This window comes from Amblyomma mixtum, chromosome 5, assembly GCF_055824585.1.
Source record: "Amblyomma mixtum isolate Tamu chromosome 5, ASM5582458v1, whole genome shotgun sequence".
Taxonomy (NCBI): domain Eukaryota; kingdom Metazoa; phylum Arthropoda; class Arachnida; order Ixodida; family Ixodidae; genus Amblyomma; species Amblyomma mixtum.
The window spans coordinates 117,443,160-117,466,455 of record NC_143016.1 but is presented as its reverse complement, the minus strand read 5'-3'; the positions used below and the strand labels follow the sequence as shown (position 1 = coordinate 117,466,455).

General features: G+C 49.2%; 1 protein-coding gene across 4 annotated transcripts in view; it reads left to right on the top strand.

Moving 5' to 3' along the window:
- Nucleotides 1–6,615: 6,615 nt before the first annotated feature.
- Nucleotides 6,616–23,296, top strand: part of LOC149343440 (uncharacterized) — a 200,399-nt gene continuing 183,718 nt past the window's right edge. For 3 of the 4 annotated variants that reach the window (XR_016283122.1, XR_016283124.1, XM_089545923.1), the window contains exon 1: nt 6,616–7,205. Coding sequence is in view for 1 of the 4 variants with exons in the window: in XM_089545923.1 (XP_089402049.1) it covers nt 7,156–7,205 (50 nt within the window). In the remaining 3 variants the exon portion in view is untranslated. Of the gene's footprint in view, nt 7,206–7,532; nt 7,888–23,296 lie in introns of those variants that run through there. The other variant, XR_016283123.1, reaches the window with a different exon arrangement.

The following is a 23,296-nucleotide window of genomic DNA, read 5'->3' as shown; positions in this document are numbered from 1 at the left end:
TGTCGCTGCAGATTTTTTTCGTTGCGGCTACTTAGTGACACTTTCGTCTTCGGTCTCTCTCGGCAGAAACATCGGCGGCATCTCCGCTGAGCAACTCACAGCCCGGAAATCCTCTGTTTCCGCCCTCACGCCCCCCTCTCGTCCATTTAGGGACGTCCAGTGATTCGCTGTGTGTGGTGATAAATGAGCGCAGTCCTGTCATTCAACCATGAGGCATCTGCAGCCACCAAACTCCACATCGAAGCGAGCCCAGTCAGTGCGTAGACAGGCACCGCGACGCTCACCCTACGTGCAGACACCCCTCAATTCTGTCCACGTTTTCCGTGGTTTCTATCCGCAACAGGCCGCACCACCTCCCGATAATGTCTACGAAAAGCTCGCAATGTCACCTGCTTTTCGCATAGATACTGCATACAAAATAGCTAGGCTGCTCTGTGCGCTGGTCTCTACCTATCCATGATAACAGCGCCAGTCCTGTTGAAAGCCGGAGCGCAAAGGAACACGCGAACAAGCTCAGAGGTCCCATGTAACGACATAAAACGTGACACGGGCATTATTTTCTGTTGGGATATTGATTTTTCTAATTTCCTGAAAGTACAGCACAAATGGCAGAGCAGTTCTCTTGTTTTGCCTTTACTTAAACGTACCTGGGAGAAATTACTTATCAGAAAAGTGTCCGTGCATTCCCTTTTCCGTAGAGCGAGGGTAAGCTGTATTAGAATTCATTTCCGCCATAACGGCTGAAGGTTGGCGCCAGTATATATAAAAAAAGTCCTATCTTTTCCTCGCGATCACGTTCAGAGCGTGCAATGCAGCACGCATAGACGTGCATGCAGCCATTGTTTGACAACGAAGAAGACCATTCAATCTCCGAGGCGTTCTAGGTTCGCGGCTATGCTCATGGCATAAGAAGGCAGGGAGAGAGGAACCATGAGGGCAGCGTCACTGCGAAATCGGTCGTCTACACAGCGCCGCCACGGACCGTTCGGCTGCTACCTGCTGTGGATTCTATGCTTGATCCCTGTGGTCATCGCGGTCTGCGCTCTCGTCATCATGGCATTGAAGGTGCCATCTCCATTCTACGCGTCAGGTAGCGACGATTCCTGGTGCGAAGAATACGTGGCATTGCTGTCTAGAATCGTCAACCGCACCGTCAGCCCCTGCAAGTCCATCTACGACTTCACATGCGACAAATATAGCGCTCAAGCAGCACCAGGAGCCCTCCTCGACGCTCCTGGAATCGACAGCGCCTGGGGATACAGACCTTCGAACACTCCTGCAGGCAAGCTCGCTTACCAATTCTATCGAAGCTGCGTTAAAACCGCTGTTAAAGGAGAAGGGCTGGGCGGCCAGACCGCAGCAACTATACTAGAATTTCTGGCTCAAAGTATAACCTCACCGGCCCACCTTATTCTCGAAATCAGCCTCAAGTATGGCATCGAGTTCCCTGTTTCTTTCCTAAGCGAAAACATGTTGAAAGCATGGCGCTACCCACTGCCTCGCAGAACTTTTCTCAATGTCCATCACATTGCGGTTACCATCAACTCGATTCGAGCACAACAACGTAGCCCTGAGGCCGAGCAGGTATATCTTCGTATCCGACGTGATGCTCGCCGCAAAATCAACCAGGCTTTGCGCTTTAACGTCTCCGAGCGTGAAGAGGACGAGACAAGCTCAGTTTTTCGCTTCGAACCACAGCTAGCCTACACTGCTTCCAACCTGACAGCTCTGCACAACCTAATTCCGACGTTCACAGTTGCCCAGTGGCGGACTCTCCTGGAAAATATCACAAGAGCGAAGCTCACTGGCGTCGTTTATATCATTTCCGACATAGGAACCCTCAAACGCTCCTTAGACATTCAGCTGGACCAAACTTCACGGCCCAAGATCGTGGTCTTCTCGCTCGTTCACGCAACGTATCGCCTCCTCATTGGTGCTGTGTAGGAGAAAGATAAAAGAGATATACGACTGCGATACTTTGCTTACTGCCAAGAGACTTCAACTTATCTTGTCGGACTCTTGCTAATTGTGGACATAATGCAGACGTTGAACGCTGGGAAGCTGCATGACGTCATGCTGCGAACTTACTTCCACTCCATTACGAAGGCAGAAGGCGAAAGGGCAAGAACACTGGTAGCACCCGAAGACATCGACTCCGTGAGAAAATATGTACAGAGTACACGCCTGCTCCTACCAAGTGAAGTCTTTCGTCGGCATTTATCTCTGCCACAGCTCACCAACGATTTTTCACGGAACTATCTAACTATGCGGAAATCCCAATGGACATTTTTCACTATCTGAATGCCCGATGATTTCCCGCGACTGGACGTGCTGAGAAGCGCACTCCGATTGTCGCCAAGTGTCTTCAACAACGTCGTGCTTCTCCCAGTCAAGCCTTATGCCGCCGTGAACATTACATCCGCTCTCGACGATGTGGTTCCGTTAGCCAGTCTCGGCATGTTGATGGCAGACGCCGTTTGGAGAAGCGTTTTCAGCGCGAAGTGGAGCGCCGAGACGAACCGAAGACTGCAGCGCCATCGCATGTGTGTCGATCAGGAAGTGAGAGTTCAACGTGGCGTCCGTTTCTTCAATCCAAAGCTAAGCTTGGACGCCGTACTTGACGCTTCTCGACGTGGCCGCTGGAATGCCACAATGACATTCTACTCTTATCGGCTGCAGAAAATATCGCGGAGCCAACTGTTCTTTCTCCTCATCGTTTTCCACTACTACTGTTCTGCAGCAACGTACTTAACACCCGGCTACAGGCGCTCCGAACCCAACTACCTCTTTCTTCAGTCTGACGACTTTCGCGAAGCCTTCAGGTGCAGTTCCAGGCCAGCTGGTGCTGATACTGCTGGCTGTTAGGATTAATTAAATCTTATGCTTCTATTAGATTAACCTATGTTGTTTGTTTCATTGAAAGCTGGTTACATTTCAAAATTTTAACATAGTTAGTCAAGCTTCATAATCGAATGTCAATGTTTTGCGGTCACTGCATAATTGAGTTAGTTGTGCTCTGCAAAAAGCAGCTTTCCCTCGATAGTCCATGGTCTTGATAAGTGCTAAGAAACAAAGCGGTACGTTGCTAACACTTTGTAAATCTAACAATATGGCCTACCGTTCAGCTTATAATAAGTGAATGCGAAGAATAAATTGCTTTATCTTAGATACAAGCGCTCACATCTGCACCTGCCCACCATGCGCACCTTCCAGGACAAGGAGGTGATTGCTTAAAGAAAGCAGGACTCTCAAGGGATAGAGAGAGAGCTCTTTAATGATAAACAGATATTAGCCGGCATGAATATTCACTGACATGCTACTCTGCGTTGGGGAGGGAATAGGGGAGTTAATATGGAAGAAGGGTGTCAGAAAAAAGTGCGGTCATCGAAGAGGGTTGAACGCAATATTTCACTGCATGATTGCTTCTTTGGATGAGACCGAAATCACGTTCTGAACACCACCCTGAGCACCACCTCTTTAACCACCCTGATCGTTCGCGCATTTTAGCTGTAATCTGATGCCGCACACTGCTAGCCGTATGGCTGCGCGTGGGTGGATGCCAATGAGTAATTGCTCCCTTATTACAAATTTACTCCACCTTGGGGGATTCCCCTAAACATTTGACCAACACTGTTCCCACTTCGACTTATTGATCAATTCGCTCTCGCCCTACCATAAGCGTGCCGTCCCGGTTCGCTCAGTTGGTAGAGCGACTGCTCCGGTGAAGCGGTGGTCCCGGGTTCGAACCCCGGACCAGGACGAATTTTTCTTTAACTACGAAGTTTCTGAGAAAGCTGTACAGCTTTCCTTTGTAGCCGTATGGCTGCGCTTGGGTGGATGCCAATGAGAAATTACTTTCTTATTATAATAAGGATATGCAGAAAAAAAGCGCCCTTGTAGCTCAAACAGCCGATTTTTCAAAATTTCAGACGATCCTAGGTGAACACCTCGCATAGCTAAATAAACATAGGCGAGGGGGTTGCAAGAAAATGCGTTCAACAAAAACAGCAGTTAGCACTAGTGGGTAATTGTTCGCGGTGTCCTGTATTACAACAGAAAACAAAGGTGGCTGTAAAGCTCGAGGCTACGCACAGGAGGGGTGTAGAAAACAGCCCATTAGTGTGTCAACACCTCGCCGCGATTACCAGCAGAGTTCAGCGGAAAGGGAACAAAGGAGGGAATGCGGCACGGGACGACTGAGACATCTGGCGGTCAAGGGCGCGGCTAACGCAACGGGGGGCTTCCACGAAGGGAGACGGGAAGGGGGCGGTTCCGCGATTCGGCGGCAGGGACGCGCCATATGTAAGCTACCCCGTAGGAGCCGCCGTGCCGCCTGCTAAGAACAACTGATGAACGGCCGGACGAGGCGCCCGCCTGTCGGAGTGATGTCTGTGATGGTCGCGTGCGGCATGGTCGCGGGGGCCGGGAACAAAAGGGCGCACACTTAATGGGGTCCTGGTGGATGCTCCCGCAGCGGGAAAAGGGACACCGCGACACTTCGGGCGGCCGAGGGGTATCGAAGACGTAAACAAGTCGTAAATTTAAGGATGTCACGGACAACCGCGCGACGGAATGCCAGCAGCTTAGCGGCAGCTGAGAACCCGTGGGTTGCCAATACTTGGAAACGATGACCGCACGTGCTTGCAGAAACAGGCGATGTCGTGGGAACGACTCGGCGCACTTGTATTTGTTTTCGCTTGATTTCAGGAGGGGAGAGAGTTTGGACAACACTGCAGAAGTTGAGGGCGGGGCATGTAATCCCGTGTACCAATCGGGTTGTGCTCGCTTCCGGGAATGTGGTTTGATTTTAGTAACTCTTGATGCTCCTTTTTCAGTATATGTTTTAGGGAGAGGGTTACAGATATTCTCAAAGCTAGAGAGAGCGAGCTACAAGTATGGTAGCCAATGATGTAAAGAGTTAGCCGCGATTGGTTAGTGCTGGTTTTGTCGGGATTGGTCAGTGTTGATTGCGGGCCACGCCTCGCAGTGTTTAAAACCCGGGCACTGTAGCCCGAAAGGTCGTTCTTGGCAGGGTTTAAGCTAACACCAAGTCTCGGCTGAGTATGCCGAGCTAGCCAGTTCCATGTTTGATTTCATGCCACCTTGCTGTAAATACTGTATGTATATAAACTTCAGTTAACCTCTTGTCTGTTGATCAAGTGTCGCTGTCTAAATTCTCTCAACACCGCCTCTGACCCGGAAACCACCTTCTGGGTAATTGCACCAGTCTCCGTAAGAAGAACGAACCAGCCACATTCGGCAACAACATCGGCAGCATTAACATAGAAAGAGATTTTCACTGTGGCATTTTGATGTTTGACGACATCAAACAAGTCAGTGGCGTCAAAATTTGGAACTTATAATTTCGCCTCTTGGTTAGCTTTTTGTTTAGATAGCAAGAAAAGCCTCAACAGTGGACTTCTTTTATCATGGATGAATTCTGTGCGGCAGTCACTGCAGACTTAAGTTGTATCTGAATATAGTTTAGCACGTGTGATGACGGTAAATTCAAGTTGCTGGTTGCGTAGCCCAACTAAAATCCCACGGATTTGCACAGTGAAGACTGAAAGTCACAAGTGGTTCGAAAACGTGGCACCAGTAATTTTTCAGAACCCCTTGTTCATCAAGGATTAGTTCGCTTCGTTAATTGTGACAAACTTTGAGCAGGTCTTGATAATGGTCACATGAACAGTTTAACTATTACAAAAGATGGCAGTTGCGAACTTTCTGACTGCTAATTATGTTATGTTTACTACATAAAGCTTTCATTCATTATCGATAAGTTGCGTTTTTCAATTTTATGTCGACGTGATATATTCATGGTCGAGATCACGTGAGACGTACAAGAACTGCCAAGTAGTAAACGCGCGTTCACACTTTGGAATTGGGCGGCGAGAGCGAGCGGAATCCGCTGCCGCGGCAGAGATTCCGCCGGAACACCCAGCGGAAAGCCCGGTCGGCCCAGGACCGAATTCTCCGTGGCGACAAATATGGCGGTGCCCTTCGATGGATGACGCCCCGCTTCGGACTGGATCCGTCGTTGTTACTGCCTTCTTCATCGCTGCAGATTGGGCTAGTTGGTGTAGATTCATAATGATAGTTCAACACCCCAAACACACAAAGACCAAGAAGGAGACAAGATACACCAACCAGCGGTGGTGTGTGTGTCTTGTCTCCTTCCTGGTCTGTGTGTGTTTGCGCTGTTGAACCATCATTATGATTCTTCAGCGCGTTCACTGGCCGTAAATGGGCCACCGGTCTTTCGATTCGACTCTTCTCGCCCATAAGAAAACCTATGATCAATAAATTTGCTTTATTTTTTGTTTAGAGTGACAATTCTGCCCCTTTGGGCTTAAGAGGGGCGTCGATTTGTTGACAACAGCGGTTCCCGTCCTAACCACCAGGTGACGCCACTAGGCTGAACGTCGTCGCGCTTCTGTTTTAAAAGTGAGAATCTTTAGCTGCATTTAGCGTACGAAAGCGTGCACATGGTTATGGCATACAGACAGCATCGATTAACCTATTGCCATATCTCTGTCGACAATAGACCATATTCACGCTTCAATCAGGTTATAGAGAAATGCGCAGAATATAATTGTGCTGACATGCGTCTGCGTTCGAGTCACGTGAGAACCGTGACGTCATTGCCTGTATATATTTTTGCGGCAATAAACGGACGGGCGTCTTTCGCTCATCTGTTCTCGCTTCGGCGAGGGCTGCTTCGGCCGCTTATCTGTGTTTTGAGCAGCGTCCGCTCCGGCGGATGCAGTTGTTGCTGCGACGCGCGTCGTTTCTCTCCTTTCTCTCTTTCCTGTGATCTTTTAACTCTCCTTTATCTGCACGTGGCAGCGGTGGTGGCTTGGCTCCGTTTCATCCTTCTCTCAGTCACAACAACAACACGGACGTCTTTCGCTCTGGGCTTTGACACGGACCTCGCTTCTTCTCTGTGCGTCTCCGCTCGGTTGGAACGCTCACCCCGATAGCGGCCGGACGCCGCTACGACATGGTGTCAGAAGTATAAGCTGGAACCTGGGAGAGAAGCATAGCGTCGAGAGATGGACGGAGCCAAAATCTTCACAGCTCCGGGCCTTCAACAGCCACCACCGCTGGACTTCGACAACACATCGGAGTGGCCGGCATGGTTTCAGCATTTCGATGACTATCTCGCTGCATCGGGCCTCGACGAACGCTCAGAGGAAGCAAAGGTACGAACGCTTCTCTACTCTATGGAACGGCAAGCTCGGGATATTTTTGCCACTTTCGGTCTCTCAGACGAGGACTCGAAGAAGTTCGACGGCGTCAAGAAGAAGTTCGACACGTATTTCACAAAAGAGGTCAACGTCGTGTACGAGAACGCTTGCTTTCACAAGCGACATCAAATGCCCGGTGAGTCAGTAGACCAGTTCATGACGGCGTTGCATGTCTTAGCAGACCGCGGCGATTTTGGAGAATCTAAGCAACGACTCATCAGAGACAGGTTCGTCGTCGGACTGACAGACGAAAAACTCTCAGAGTTGCTACAAATGGACTCTAAGCTGTCTCTTGCGTCCGCCCTTGCAAAAGCACGCCTTAAGCAGACGGTTCAGCAGCAGCAGGAACTCCTTCGCAACTCCACGGCAGACCAAGTCTCGAGGGTACCTCTTCCCTGTGAAAAATGTGGCAGTTGGTTCCGCAGCAACAGTCGACGCCGTGAGACGCTGCAAAAAGCCTGAACGCGGGAACGCCAGCGCTTCAGTGCGTCATGACGGACGCTGCCTCTACTGCGGTAACTCCCTGCATCCACAAAAATTTTGCCCAGCGAGGACAGTGAAGTGCAATTACTGCGGCGTAAAGGGACACTTTGCTAAAGTATGCATAAAAAAGACTTCCACGGGCAACCAACGCAAGGTACGAGTTTCTTCTGTGCAAGCGGACACGGGAAAAATTTTTGTGGGAGAGATTGGAAAGCCAGGTGTAAAAGCGCGGTACATTCAAGTATGTGTTAACTCTGTTCCAGTGTTTGCAAAAGTTGACACCGGGGCCGAAGTTACCGTGCTTCCGTCATCTTTTCCGGGTCTCCCTGTTAAATTAACGAGAGCAAACGAGGTTTTGTCAGGCGCGAGTGGTTCACGCCTCAATGCTTTGGGCAAATTCGAGGCAGAAATCGCTCGGAAGGGGAAACGTTCTCACCAAACATGTTATGTCGTCAGCCCGCTACGACATGTTCTCGGTTTGCCCGCTCTGGAGGCACTAGGAGCCGTGACGTTTGTTGATTCAGTAGCGCAGAAGAGTTCTACCGGTAGCGTTCCAGGTCCCGAAGTTTGCAGTAACCTGGGCGCAATGCCAGGAGAGTATCAGATTCGGCTTCGCCCAGACGCGGTTCCGTATGCTATAACAGCTCCACGCAGAATTCCAATTCCACTCAGAGAACGCGTCCGCCTTGAACTCGAAAAAATGGAGCAAATGGGCGTTATTCGTAAGGTTGACGGGCCTACGGAGTGGTGTGCCGGCATTGTACCAGTGGTAAAGCCGAGTGGAGATGTCAGGATCTGTGTAGACCTTACACAACTTAATAAGTGCGTTCTGCGAGAGAAGTTCTCCGTCCCCACAGTGGATCAAGCTCTAGGTTCTATAGCCGGTGCAAAAATTTTTTCTAAACGGGACGGAAATTCTGGTTTCTATCAAGTACGCCTAAGCAAGGCATCGGAGGAATTTATACCTCCATTACTCCGTTCGGGCGGTATTGTTTCACCAGGTTGCCTTTCGGAATTACTTCAGCACCTGAGTATTTCCAGAAAAGAATGTCGGAAATCCTGGCAGGCATGCCTGGAGTCGTCAAAATAATGGAGTATATTTTAATCTTTGGAAACAATAAGCAACAACATGATTCTAGACTTGCAAAGGTCTTGATCAGGTTGGCAGAATCCAACGTTACGTTAAACAAATCCGTGTGTGTCTTCGGCGTTAAAAGGCTCACTTTTTTAGGTCATGTTCTAAGTGAGGAAGGCGTACAACCCAATCCAGCTAAGGTAAACGCTGTAAAGGAAATGAAGCCACCGAGAAATGTAGCGGAATTGCGCAGCGTTCTGGGCATGGCAAACTATTTGGGGCGCTTCTTGCCGCACCTTGCTCACACTACAGCTCCTTTGCGCGAACTTTTGCGTAAAGATAGGGCCTGGATATGGGGCCCAGCGCAGAACGCTGCGTTCGAAAGTGCGAAATCTCATCTGCTCCGCGAAATGCATGGATTTGTACGACGCTCGCCTTCCCACGATTCTGTCGGCAGACGCTTCGCCTTTCGGCCTGGGCGCAGTCCTCTCTCAAACGCAACGGAACGGTGAGCGACGCCCAGTAGCGTTCGCCTCGCGTTCCCTCACGAAAACTGAGGAACGCTATGCGCAGATAGAAAAGGAGGCGTTAGCCTTGACTTGGGCTGCCGAAAGATTCGATGAATACCTCAGAGGTCTGGACATACTCTTCGAAACGGACCATAAGCCTCTTGTTTCCTTACTAGGAAAAATGCCCATTGATATGGTCCCGCCAAGAATTCAGCGCTTCTGATTGCGGCTCATGCGCTATCGTTTTGAGGTAGTCTATGTTCCGGGAAAACACCTTGTCACTGCCGACGCTCTTTTGCGAGCGCCAATCACTGGAGACAAGCGAATAGCCGGAGAATTGACTGTGTCTGAAGTTTCTTCCTATGCAAAATCGTGCATTGAGGGACTGGAAACCGGAGATAATTTCTTGAAAAGAGTGAGAAAGGCTCAAGAAACCGATGCAGTTTGCAAAGCCCTCAGATTGTTGTGTCACTAAAGCTGGCCAGAAAAACCGAGGCTTCCTACTCACCGCGCCCCTTATTGGCAAGAGCACGCCTTTATAGTTGAAGGCAACGGGTTGCTTTTGAAAGGAACCAGACTCATAGTGCCTCAGTCCCTGAGAAAAGAAGTGCTAGAAAAGTTGCACGACGGGCATCAAGGCATTTCTAGAAGCCGGACATTGGCTAAAGAGTTGGTTTGGTGGCCAGGCCTTAGCGAACAACTTGCGCAGCAGGTGAAAGATTTGAAACTTGCGCGCGATGTGCTACTCAGAATGCAGAGGCGTTGATGCCCACGACAACTATGAATTTTGCATGGGAAAGAGTTGGTGTTGACTTGTGCATTATCAATAGTCGCCACTATTTAGTGCTGGTCGATTATCTGTCTCGCTACCCGGAAATTGTGCTTCTGCCTTCAGCTACAGCTCTAACCGCTATAGGAAGGATGAAGAGCATTTTTGCTCGTCATGGCATTCCGGAAACGGTAGTGACAGATAATGGACCGCAATTTTCATGCTCTGAGTTTGAAACTTTTGCTGTTAAGTATGGTTTCAGTCACGTGACTGCAAGCCCAAGGCACCCGCAAGCTAATGGGGAAGTGGAAAGAATGGTGCAAACAATCAAGCGTCTTGTACTTAAATCGAAAGACCCCTACCTCGCACTTCTCGCATACAGGGCGACACCAGGAGTGCTGGGCTATAGTCCTGCAGAAATCCTGATGGGTCGACGCCTAAGGACTCGCGTTCCGATGGCACCTCAGCTGCGGGGCCCATCACAGAATAGAATGACTGATGTTACAGCTAAGGATCATTCGAATCGAAAATCGCAAGAGCGTTACTACAACAAACGTCATCGTGCTAGGGATCTCATTCCGTTCAAGGTCGGTCATCCTGTGCGGGTTCAAGACTTGAAAACCAGGGCCACTGTAGTTTGTGCTGCAGCTACCCCGCGGTCCTTCGTAGTACGCACAGAACAAGGTGCTCTGTTGCGCCGTAATCGACGAATGTTAACCCGCTTGCCAATTATTGGGAAAGCAAAATGAAGTTATGAGTTCCCCAATGAACATGGTCAGGAGGAGCCATGTGTGTCAGTCAGGGACGCGCCTGTCAGTGTAACAGCTGTCAGGCCGAGGCAAAAGCCGAACGCCAGGTGCCTTCGGCTCCAGTTACGGTGACCAGGTCGGGAAGAGAAGTTCGCCCTCCCGTTCGCTGGGGATTTGATCAGTAACCTTTTGTGTGTGCGCGCGTTCCCGGGATGAGCCATGCGGAGTGTTTCTTTCTTTTGAACTGTACAACGCTTTTGTTATCTGGTTGTAAAGTTCACACATTTGCCTGTGATGTAGTGAATGTCTCAAATGTGATAACGGGATTTCTGATGTTGTCCAAAAAGGGGGATGTGCTGACATGCGTCTGCGTTCGAGTCACGTGAGAACCGTGACGTCATTGCCTGTATATATTTGGCGGCAATAAACGGACGGGCGTCTTTCGTTCTGGGCTTTGACACGGACCTCGCTTCTTCTCTGTGCGTCTCCGCTCGGTTGGAACGCTCACCCCGATAGCGGCCGGACGCCGCTACGACAATAATCAGCCCCTATATATAGCGTTCATTGATTACGAGGAAGCATTCGACTCTGTAGAAACCTCAGCAGTATGCAGGCATTGCGGAATCAGGGTGTAGAAGAGTGTTACGTGAAAGCATTGGAAGATATCTATAACGATTGCACAGCTACCATAGTTCTCCATAAAGTCAGCAATAAAATTCCAATAAGGAAAGGTGTCAGGCAGGGAGACACGATCTCGCCTATGCTATTCACCGCCTATTTAGAGGAAGTATTCCGGGGCCTGAAATGGGAACACTTGGGGATAAGAGTTAATGGAGAATACCTAAGTAATCTGCGATTTGCTGATGATATTGCCTTGCTAAGTCACTCAGGACATGAACTGCAAAGCATGATAGATAGATAGATAGATAGATCTTTATTTAGACAACAAGGTCTCGGATGCAGGGGCAAAAGGCAGATGCACTCTGCCTGACGGGGCCCAAGCACCCGACACAATGCTCACGACAAGCGGCAAAAGAAGCAAGAGCTTCATACACTCTCATTAGAAAAAACAACACATAATTATACAAGGTAAAAGTAGACTATGACTTAGACAGGTAGAGCATAACAGTAGGGCTAAAAACTAATATATATTTTTTAAATTTGTGCTTTTGATCAGTGGGAAATTAATAGTGTAATTATTTTATAGCTGAATGATAAATGGCTAGGAAGCAGAAGAAAAAACATCCACATACCGCCGTTGGAATCCGAACAAAGGACTTCCGAATAACGCGTCTGTCCTCGAGTAGAAGTGACCATGCTTCACTCTTATTCGTTGGTAAAAAGCACCTTCATCGAGCACACAACACAAGAGCGTACTCGTCTGCTCTTGTATAAAAGTTTTTCTATTTTTACCGCTTATAGCCATGACTAATGGCGGGATTCTTTACTATCGGCGGTTTTTGCTTTTTACTTGCTTGTTTTCCTTCTTTCAAACGATGTGTTAGGCATTCATATACCTTGATCACCGCGTGGTGTTCGACTACGACTACGAAATAAGTTATAACTGAATTTCTTCTTGACACTGCATCAGTTTCATCAACCGAACGACGGCTGAGGCGTCTAGTCCAGGTGACTGCCATGACTGCCCTCCCCGTCGTGGGATGCGATGAAGTGTTGTACACCGTTATGTGCGCCAAGAAGTAAATACCGGCGAATTTCGCAGTTTACTTGAAGGGTCAATTGGTCATTTTCTTTGTTTCCCTTGAACCTAGTCTGCTCTTGGCAGTTCAACTTAGTTCGTTTCTCGTGACCTTTCGGTTATTAACTGAATTGTTTGCAGATGCCAGTTATTCACCTCGATGCACATGCATTCCAGTTAAGGATTTCGCACGCGTGTTCCGTCTAGATATCGGACTGAAAACGTTTCTGGCCGGGACAACATCGAAAAACTTTGGAACATGGAGATAAACACATCAGAGCAATCATAAATTCATATCTTCTACGACTCCCTGCTTACTGTCTGCCCTCCGTCATGACGAACAAAGGAAAAATGTGAAAACTCACATGTGGCTGAAGTGAAGGTGCTGGCGGAGCTGAACTTGAAGCAGTGAATACCGAAGCCCACAGTACATTTGAAAAACAAATTGAACCGGCGTCAGTCAGGCTCACAAGTTATCCAACTTTGGCAAACATGTCGGCGCGGACAGGGACGTCGGCCTAACACCCTATCGCCGCCATTGTAGAGGTGGGACCTGGGGTCCGGAAACCGAGGAACGAAGAAGAGACTCACGGGTTGAGTGGTAAAGTTGAGCCCCCTTTATTTGGAGAGGACACTGATATTTAAAACTTTACATCACGAGACACTTACTGTCAAGTTACAAAGTACACAAGACATAAACAAGGCGCAAGAAAATCCACCGAACTGAAACTGAAAACGATAATTACAACAGCAGCCATCATCAATTTTCTCGTCTCACTTCCTCGCGAAAGCCACGCCGCTTCCTCGGTTTGGTGTACTTCTACAGGTGTTTCATTCATTCCATCTTGCGCTACTATCATCAAGCCCTTGGAAGCTGTACTCACCACCACCAAGCAAGCATCGCCTTTAATTGGGTCAAAACCCACAGACAAAGCCTTCATGTAATTACAGGCACAAGTCGGGAACACTACCTTGCTCATGCAGTCAGCACGCGAAGCTCCCACTGCCGTCATGGTGGATGCGACCGGGACTGCCGTCGGCGCAGTGCTTCAGGCGACAGCGCAGGCGACAGCGGTGTAATAGCTTGTTAGGGTGTGTTGAGCCGCATCTACGTAGAGGATGTCGGATCTGTCTCTGCAGTGTTTGGCGTAATATTCAGCTCGGGCCCGGCGTCTACCCATTTGTATCTCAGGTTTCATATTGTTAGCGGGCGTCATGTTCATGTTTTGTATTTGTTTCTGTGACGACAGTCCGTACTTTTCTATTTTTTCTCCTCCTAGCGAGGTGGTTGTGGGCCTTTTTCCCCTGTGCGAAAGTCGGTGCGAGAGAGCTGCGGCGGTGCGCGCTTTGACCCGAAGCAGTGTTCTGTTTTCGGAGGGAGAGCAGGCTCGGACGCGGGACCGCTGCCATCCCCGGCGCTTCTTGGAAGGGAGGCTCTCGCACGTGTTCGCCCTTTCTCTGTGTGTTTATGTGTTTTCTGAGGGTATTTGTGTGTTTGTAACTGTGAGAGTGCCAACTTTGATCCAGAGCAGATCACCCTTTGTGAGGCCCAGAGCAGGAGCGGGAAACGAGCGAGACGGTTTTGTGCGGCAGTGTGTGTCCGAGCGTGTGTGCGAGCGGTACGTTGAGCGAAACGATGTTCTTAGAGTGTGTGTAAGTAGGGTTTTGTACATGGTGTATACATTAAACTTCCATATTCTTAAGTGTAACGTACAGTCCGTCTTTCTATCTCTATATATATTCTTTCATTCTATATTAGTTAGCGGAATAAGCTAAAAATATTTCTGGGTAAAGATTTGATGTGCAGTTGGCCCAGGCTGTCAGGTGGGATGATGAGCTGTTGTGGGGCAGCTGAGCAGGAATTGTGGGCCCGATGGATAGTGTAGGAGGCGAAGTATCTTGTTGCTTCGTTGGGCTTCGAGTAGTTCTGAGACAGTATTGTAGGTGCCCTTCGCAAGTAAGTGATTTCTACTAATTGACTGTGGTAAGCGGCGTGCTGAGCTGTGTGCTCGCCTTCTTGGTAATGACATCAGCTGCGCCTAACAGCGTTTTTCTGAGCAAGCCATAGGGATTGTGATAAGTCAAGCGGCTGGTGAAGAGGGAGGCACGGGCCCCTGCGGATGCGCGCCGTCGGGGTGCGCACTCGCCGGGACGAATAAGAGGCGAGCTCAGCGTTCGGGAATAAAACAGACCGGAAGCTTAAGCCCAACCCAGAAGTTGTGTCGTACTTCGCGCTTGATGGACACAATGTTTCCGCGGATATGCGTTGTATTTTCACCTCTTAAGAAAAAAATCCTCTTGCGGAAATATTGTAGGGTAGCATTTCTTGATTCGTCAAACCAGAGATTAGCACGACAACATAACGCGCGAACTTTTACCTAAGTTTAAATAAAAATTCTTTGAGGATTACCAACTTGTTTTAAAATGAGGCCAACAATGCAAACTAGCCATATTACAGCATCTAAACAACCTGCTGTGTTTCTCGCACGTATATCACAGCTGTTGGGACTCAATCTCATACACAAGAATATCATTTGACTGTCAACTACGGCGTAAAAACTGAGGTAGTATTCAACCCATTTCGCCACTCAACGCACATCGGCACTTCAATTTCGGCCAACTCAAGTCAAGGGTTTCTCTTCACACATCTTCATTGATGGCTCAACTTCTCACGACTCCTCATCATGCGGCCTTCATGTGCCCTCATCAGGCCAAATGCTTTCACGGCGTCTACAGCGTAGGCGGGCCTTCATCACGGCAGAGCTGTACGGAATAAAAGAAGCGTCCTGCGCCATAACCCAGGACGCTGGGTAACCTTCACGGACTCGCAGGGAGCGCTACAAACATCTTTCAACCTACACATGAGAACAAATCACCAGCCAATTTCTCATGACATTGGATACCTGCACCACTCGGCTGTTGCTGAAGGCTACTGTATAATTTTTCAATGTATTACAGCTCACTGTGGCATCCTGGCTAAATAGAACAGACAAAGGGGCCCGCGAAGATCTGCAGCTCTGTAACTAAAAGAGTTTCTTCACAAAATCAGATACATTTCAACTAGCCAAACGATATACCCAGGAAGAAAAGAATCGCCTCTGGAACTCGCCAAGTCATCATTACCCCATTCTCCATTCCATCCACTCAGAGCTGAAATCAAGACTACCGTTGGGGCTTCCGCGTCTAGAAAAAAATCCTTCGTCTTAATGTGGCATTAACGAACAGTCTACGATATGGCTTCAAGCAAGCAGGCAGTATGTAGTGTGGAAAGTGTGGCTCAATAGAGCCTGTACTTCATATTCTCTTCGAATTTCCTGAGTACGCTAATGAACGTGCGTACTATGAACAATGCATGCAGTACGTCACCCAAGTTCCACTCAGTGGGCTCTATATTAGGCCCTTTAGGCTGGTATATCGACAGCAGCGATGTGCAATGCTATTCTAATTTGCCTATTTAGACTTTATTGGTGTTTAGACAAACTGAAAATTGCCCGAACCCTCGATCACCCCGCTATACATGCTCAGAACGTGATTTCGGTTTCATCCAAAGAAGCCGTCATGCAGTGAACTATTGCGTTGCAACCCTCTTCGATGACCGCACTCTTTTCCAGCACTCTTCTTCCACATTAACTCCGCTATTCCCTCCCCTGCGGAGAGTAGCATGTCAGTGAATATTCACGCCGGCTAAAACCTGTTTTTCATTAAAGAGCTCTCTATCTCTTGTTTTAAGTCCTGCTTGTTTTAAGCAATCACCTCCTTGTCCTGGAAGGTGCGTATGGTTGGCAGGTGCAGATGTGAGCGTTTGTATTTAAGATAAAGCAATTTATTCTTCGCATTCACTTATTATAAGCTGAACGGCATGCCATACTGTTTGATTTTCAATGTGTTAGTAACGTACCGCTTTGTTTCTTAGTACTTAACATCAAGACAATGGACTCTCATGGGAAAGCTGCTCTTTGGAGAGCACAACTAAGACAATTATGCAGTGACCGCAAAACATTGATATTCGATTGTGAAGCTTGACTGAGTTCGTTGAAATTTTGAAATGTAAGAAGCTTTCAATGAAACAAACAACATAGGTTGACCTAATAGAAGCACAACATTTAATTAATCTTAGCAGCCAGCAATATCAGCAACAGCTGGCCTGGAACTGCAGCCGAAGGCTTCGCGAAAATCGTCAGACTGAAGAAACAGGTAGTTGGGTTCAGAGCGCCGGTAGCCGGGTGTTAAGGACGTTGCTCCAGGGCAGTAGTAGTGGAAAATGACGAGGAGAAAGAACAGTTGGCTCCGCGATATTTTCTGCAGCCGATAAGAGTAGAATGTCATTGTGGCATTCCAGCGGCCACGTCGAGAAGCGTCAAGTACGGCGTCCAAGCTCAGCTTTGGATAGTAGAAACGGGCGCCACGTTGAATTTTCGCATCCTGATCAGCGCACATGCGATGGCGCTGCAGTCTTCGGGTCGTCTCGGCGCTCCACTTCGAGCCGAAAACGCTTGCCCAAACGGCATCGGCCAACAACATGCCGAGAGTGGCTAACGGGACGACATCATCGAGAGCGGATGTAATGTTCACGGCGGCGTAAGGTTTGATTGGGAGAAGCACGACGTTGTTGAAGACACCTGGCAACCATCGGAGTGCGCTTCTTAGCACGTCAAGTCGCGGGAAATCATCAGGCATTGAGATAGTGAAAAATGTCCATTGGGATTTCCGCATAATTAGGTAGTTTCGCGAAAAATCGTTAGTGAGCTGTGGCAGAGATAAATTCAGACGAAAGACTTCACTTGGTAGGAGCAGGCGTGTACTCTGTACATATTTTCTCACGGAGTCGATGTCTTCGGGTGCTACCAGTGTTCTCGCCCTTTCGCTTACTGCCTTCGTAATGGAGTGGAAGTAAGTTCACAGCATGACGTCATGCAGCTTCCCAGCGTTCAACGTCTGCATTATGTCCACTATTAGCAAGGGTCCGACAATGTAAGTTGAAGTTTCTTGGCAGTAAGCAAAGTATCGTCGTCGTATATCTCTCTTATCTTTCTCCTGCACAGCACCAATGAGGAGGCGATACGTTGCGTGGACGAGCGAGAAGACGACGATCTTGGGCCGTGAAGCTTGGTCCAGCAGAATGTCTAAGGAGCGTTTGAGGGCGCCTATGTCAGAAATGAGATAAACGACGCCGGTGAGCTTCGCTCTTGTGATATTTTCCAGGAGAGTCTGCCACTGTGCAACTGTGAACCTCGGAATTAGGTTGTGCAGAGCTGTCAGGTTGGAAGCAGTGTAGGCTAGCTGTGGTTCGAAGCGAAAAGCTGAGCTTGTCTCGTCAACTTCACGCTCGGAGACGTTAAAGCTCAAGGCCTGGTTGATTTTACGGCGAGCATCACGTCGGATACGAAGATATACCTGCTCGGCCTCAGGGCTGAGTTGTTGTGCCCGATTGGGATTGATGGTAACTGCAATGTGATGGACATTGAGAAAAGTTCTTCGAGGTAGCGGGCGGCGCCATGCTTTCAACATGTTTTCGCTCAGGAAAGAAACAGGGAACTCGATGCCGTATTTGAGGCTGATTTCGACCATAAGGCGCACCGGTGATGTTATACTTTGAACCAGAAATTCTAGTACAGTTTCTGCTGTCCGGGCGCCCAGCCCTTCTCCTTGAACAGCGGTTGTAACGCAGCTTCGATAGAATTGGTAAGCGAGCTTGCCTGCAGGAGTGTTCGAAGGTCTGTATCCCCAGGCGCTGTCGATACCAGGAGCGTCGAGGAGGGCTCCTGGTGCTGCTTGAGCGCTATATTTGTCGCATGTGAAGTCGTAGATGGATTTGCAGGGGCTGATGGTGCGGTTGACGATTCTAGACAGCAATGCCACGTATTCTTCGCAGCAGGAATCCTCGCGGCCTGACGCGTAGAACTGAGAGGGCACCTTCAATGCCATGATGACGAGAGCGCAGACCGCGGTGACCACAGGGATCGAGCATAGAATCCACAGCAGGTAGCAGCCGAACGGTCCGTGGCGGCGCTGCGTAGACGCCCGATTTCGCAGTGACGCTGCCCTCATTTTTCCTCGCTCCCCGTCTTCTTATGCCATGAGCATAGCCGGGAACCTCGACAGCCTCGGAGATTGAATGGTCTTCTTCTTCGTTGTCGAACAATGGCCGCATGAACGCCCAAGCATACTGCATGGCACGCTCTGAACGCGATCGCGAGAAAAAGATAGGACTTTGTTTATATATACTGGCGCCAACCTGCAGCCATTATGGCGGAAATGCACTCTAATACAGCTTCCTTTCGCTGAACGGAGAAGTGAGTAAACGGGAACTTTTCTGGTAAATATTTTTTCCCCCAGGTGCCTTGAAGTAAAGGTAAAACAAGAGCACTGCTCTCCCATTTGGGCTGTACTTTCAGGAAATTAGAAAAATGAATATCCCAACAGGAAATAATGCCCGTGTCACGTTTTATGTCGTTACATGAGACCTCCGAGCTTCTGCGGCTTTTTTTTTGCGCTCCCACTTTCTGCAGGACTGGCGCTGTTATCGTGGATTTGGTAGACACCACCGCACAGAGCAGCTCAGTTGTGTATGCAGTATGCATGCGAAAAGCGGGTGACATTGCGAGCTTTTCTTAGACATCATCGGGACGTGGTGTGCCCTGTTGCGGATAGAAACCACGGAAGAGGTGGACAGAATTGAGGGGTGTCTGCACGTAGGGTGAGCGTCGCTGTGCCTGTCTACGCACTGACTGGGCTATCTTCGATGTGTAGTTTGGTGGCTGCAGATGGCTCATGGTTGAATGACAGGACTGCGCTGATTTATCACGACACTCAGCGAAGCACTGGACGTCCCTAAGTGGACGAGAGGGGGGCGTGAGGACGGAAACAGAGGCTTTCCGGGCTGTTAGTTGCTCAGTGGAGATGCCGCCGATGTTTCTGCCGAGAGAGACCGAGGACGAAACTGTCACGAAGTAGCCGCAACAAAAAAAATCTGCAGAGATTTTTAAGACTGCTTACGTGCGGCATTGCGAAAGCATGCCGAGGACACCAGGCGTGGACGTTCGGATAGGGTTTGCGAACTGAGTTTATTTTAGGCGATGAGTCTTCTAAGTGCTCTAGCACTTATAGTGGCCAATGCTCGCAGCTGTGCGCTGTGTTTTTCTCGGTTTGTCTGTCTGTCTGAAGCGGGTTTTGTGGCAGGCTGCTCAGCTGCCCACCGGGCCAGGCGGCAGCTCATTTAATAATGAGGCTGCTCGGGAAGAGCAACCTGAGCCGCAACCCAACACAAGCGCCACCGATGGCAACAGCCGCCTTAGCGCCTGCCCTGTGCCACTGCGCCACTGCTCACCTGCTCACCGGGTAGCTTACTTGCAAGGTGTTGTGTTGCTGATGGGCAGGTGAGCAGGGGCGTAGTGGCCCAAGGAAGGTGCTATGGTAGGTGTTGCCATGCCCTCCTTTCATTTTTGCATGAAAGAACATATACACCAACAACCACCTTAACCTAGCAGAGCAGGGTAGCACCGAAGCACATCATGCTAGCACATATATCCGTATTTAACCTAATTACCCAAATCAACTGACATTTTTTTTTTGAAGTATGAGACCTCCCACGCACGCACGGACACACACGTCCAAGACGATCGCAGTGGTGCCCTCCTGCGCAACATAAATCTATACGAGCACAGTCCTTCCTTTCAATGTCGTCGACACTGTAAAACTGCCTAGGACTTTGATAGGGGTCTTAGGGCATGCCTTGAGCGTGACTGGGGCTGCTTGAAGCAGCGTTGCGCTGCGAAAATATCTTTCGAACCGTTTCATTTCCATCCTTGAGACGGCAGATTCGGAATGCATCAGAAATTTTGTTGCAACTTGGGCAACTTTCATTCATTAGCACAGCGCAGAGACGGCAGAGAACAAGAAGGGGACACAACAGCGCTGACTGTCAACTAAATTTTATTGGAGACCAGTAGGATATTTATACCACCTGGCGATCAGAACTCAAATATCTAGAATGTGAAATCTGACACGGGCCGGATAATCGCCGCTCTTGTGCCCTTGCGCATGCCTACAGCTATTCTTGTATGTTTTTTTTTCCTGTTCTGATCGCTAGGTGGTATAAAAACGCTACTGGTCTCGAATAAAAATGTCATAGGGAAACACCGAGACGCATTAACAAGAGAAATAATAGAAGCTTGTATGATTATAAGACTGCAGGACGAGTGCATAAGCGCACCATCAGTGGCATTGTCCCAGAAAGAGATTAAATATCTAGAATGTGAAATCTGACACGTGTCGGATAACCGCCGTTCTTGTACCCTTGCGCATGCCTACAGGTATTCTTGTATACTTGTTTTGCTGTTCTGATCGCCAGGTGGTATAAAAACCCGCTGGTCTCGAACAAAATCCTTCTTGTTCTGTGCCGTCTTTGCGCTGTAGAAATGAATGTAGGTAACCAACTCGCCCAAAATGTTGTATTTTGGGCAACTTGCAGCTGGACGTAAAAACCGGTCTGAGATCTTGTTTATCGAAGTGGAAGACTTGATTCGTAGTTGTGTCATCAGAGTCTTGTTCTGGAGTTCGTTCTAGAGCTTCGGGCACCGATGTTGTTCGTTGATTGCAGATTCTTCATTAATGTCCATGTCTTGAGCAGTGAAAGCGCCTTTTTCCATTGGCTGGGAAGATGCTTCCTGAAGCGGTGTGTTGACTAGCATCAAACCGAATGTCTGGTCACTACTTGCTGTCTTGAGGGATATGGGGCTCACTACGGACCTGTATTTGACGAAATGACTGTTTCTGCCACAGGTTGTGATTTTGACTTCAAGGAGGATGGGCGGCTTGTACTCTTGCAGTGGATTCCTGTGGGTCTGTGACCGTTTGCTCATGCTGCGTTGCGACGCGAACAGCTTGTATGAATGCACAAGAACCCCCTGTCCCATAGTAACGGGCACGTCAATTTATCACGCTATGTTACGCGCGCGCCGTTTGGGACGTCCGCGAAAATTTGAGGCACACTCCACATTGGCCACCTCAGGGGCTTTACAGCCCAGCTTCCTTTCGCGCCCCGTGGCGACGCTGCCGATGCGGCTTTCCTTTCTCCCCTATTAAAATTAAGAAACTTTCGCTCCACAGCCCGAGAGCACGCGACCCCAGTAGCACTAGCGGGGCTCGGAATTGCGGGCCCTCGTGGGCCCCACACGGGCAGCCCATGGGGGCCCGATGTGGTATATGTGCGGGATTTGCAACTCGGCATCGCGCGGGACCCACAGGGGCAGCCCAGTGGGCTTGCTACATAGGACCAGCAGGGAACCCCTACGGTCTGCATGCATAAAAACGATACAGGGGGCTTTCCTCGGTCCTTTGTGGGACCCATAGGGGCAGTAATGGGCTTCTTAGAGGGGACCTCCAGGGGGGCTTAGGCGGCAGTGCAGCGGGGTCCCGCATGGGCTAGCCCAAGTCCGGCCCACATGGGCAAGCCCAAGTCCGGCCAACGTGGGCAGCCCAAGTCCGACCCACATGGGCTAGCCCAAGTCCGGCCCACGTGGGCTAGCCCAAGTTCGGCCCACAGGCAAACACACATAGACCAAGAAAGAGACAGGACACACACCAGCGCTGAATTCAGAGCTGGTGTGTGTGTCCTCTCTTTTTCTTGGACTTGGTGTGTTCGCGCTGTTGAACCATCATTATGGATATACACTAATTAGCCCAATCTGGACCTCATCCGCAGGCAAAACAGTCCACTTTTGCTTCTCAACCGGTTTTCTTTGGGTGATGGCTTCCCCACCCAATTTGTTCTCCTTGTTAGAGACACCTCGGTGCGCGCTATCTTTTTCCCATTGAACATGAAACGCGAGCTGTGATGCATTCCGGGAAAGGTCCAGTATTGGACAGTCGCAGGTATTAAGCGACAGCGTAAGGAGCTCGTTCAGGTGAAATTCCGGCTCCGCCCGACGGAAAAAACCCCAAATTTCTGTAAATAGAAAAAGAAAATAGCCCCACTGCGCCAGGTGGGCAAGTAACGCGTATGCCACGAAGGTTTTTGTTTGTTCTTTATTCCCGTAGGCCACGAAGGGTAATTGCTTCAGGCGTGTTTGAGCGACACCCATTGAACGCGTGGTCGGGTGTATGGCTTAGTAACCTGTGTTTGGGATGTGTAATGAAAAAAAAAATATTGGTGTCGTGTATGGGGGCTTAACGTCCCAAAACTACTCAGGCTATGAGGGACGATGTAGTGAAGGGCTTCGGAAATTTCGACCACCTGGGGTTCTTCAACGTGCAAAGACATCGCACAGTACACGGGCCTCTAGAATTTCGCCTTCATCGAAATTCGGCCGCCGCGGCCGGGATCGAACCCGCGTCTTTCGGGTCAGCAGCCGAGAGCCGTAGCCATTGAGCCACCGCGGAGCCAGACAAATATTAATATGCAAATTACGCGTCAGAAATTGGACGGAATGAAAACGGGTGTTATGGTGCTTCAGTGTACTGTAACAAATGGTGTGTATGTGTAAAAGTGGCGTAGTATGCCGTGCTCTGTAAGCTAGATAAGGATTGATCATAGGTAATCAATAATTGGGATTGTAATCGACGATCGTTATCGGTAAAGTGATTGTGGATTGGTAATCGCTAAGAAATAAGAAAAAGAAAAAAAAAGACGAAAAGAAGCTACCGAGAATCTCAAGCAGCGGAAGGTGTACGTCACATTACTTAAAAAGAGATAATGTGTGCAAAAGAAGACAGGACGAAAGAGAAGGCACGGATATGCATGAGACGCCTGGCCCTGACGATT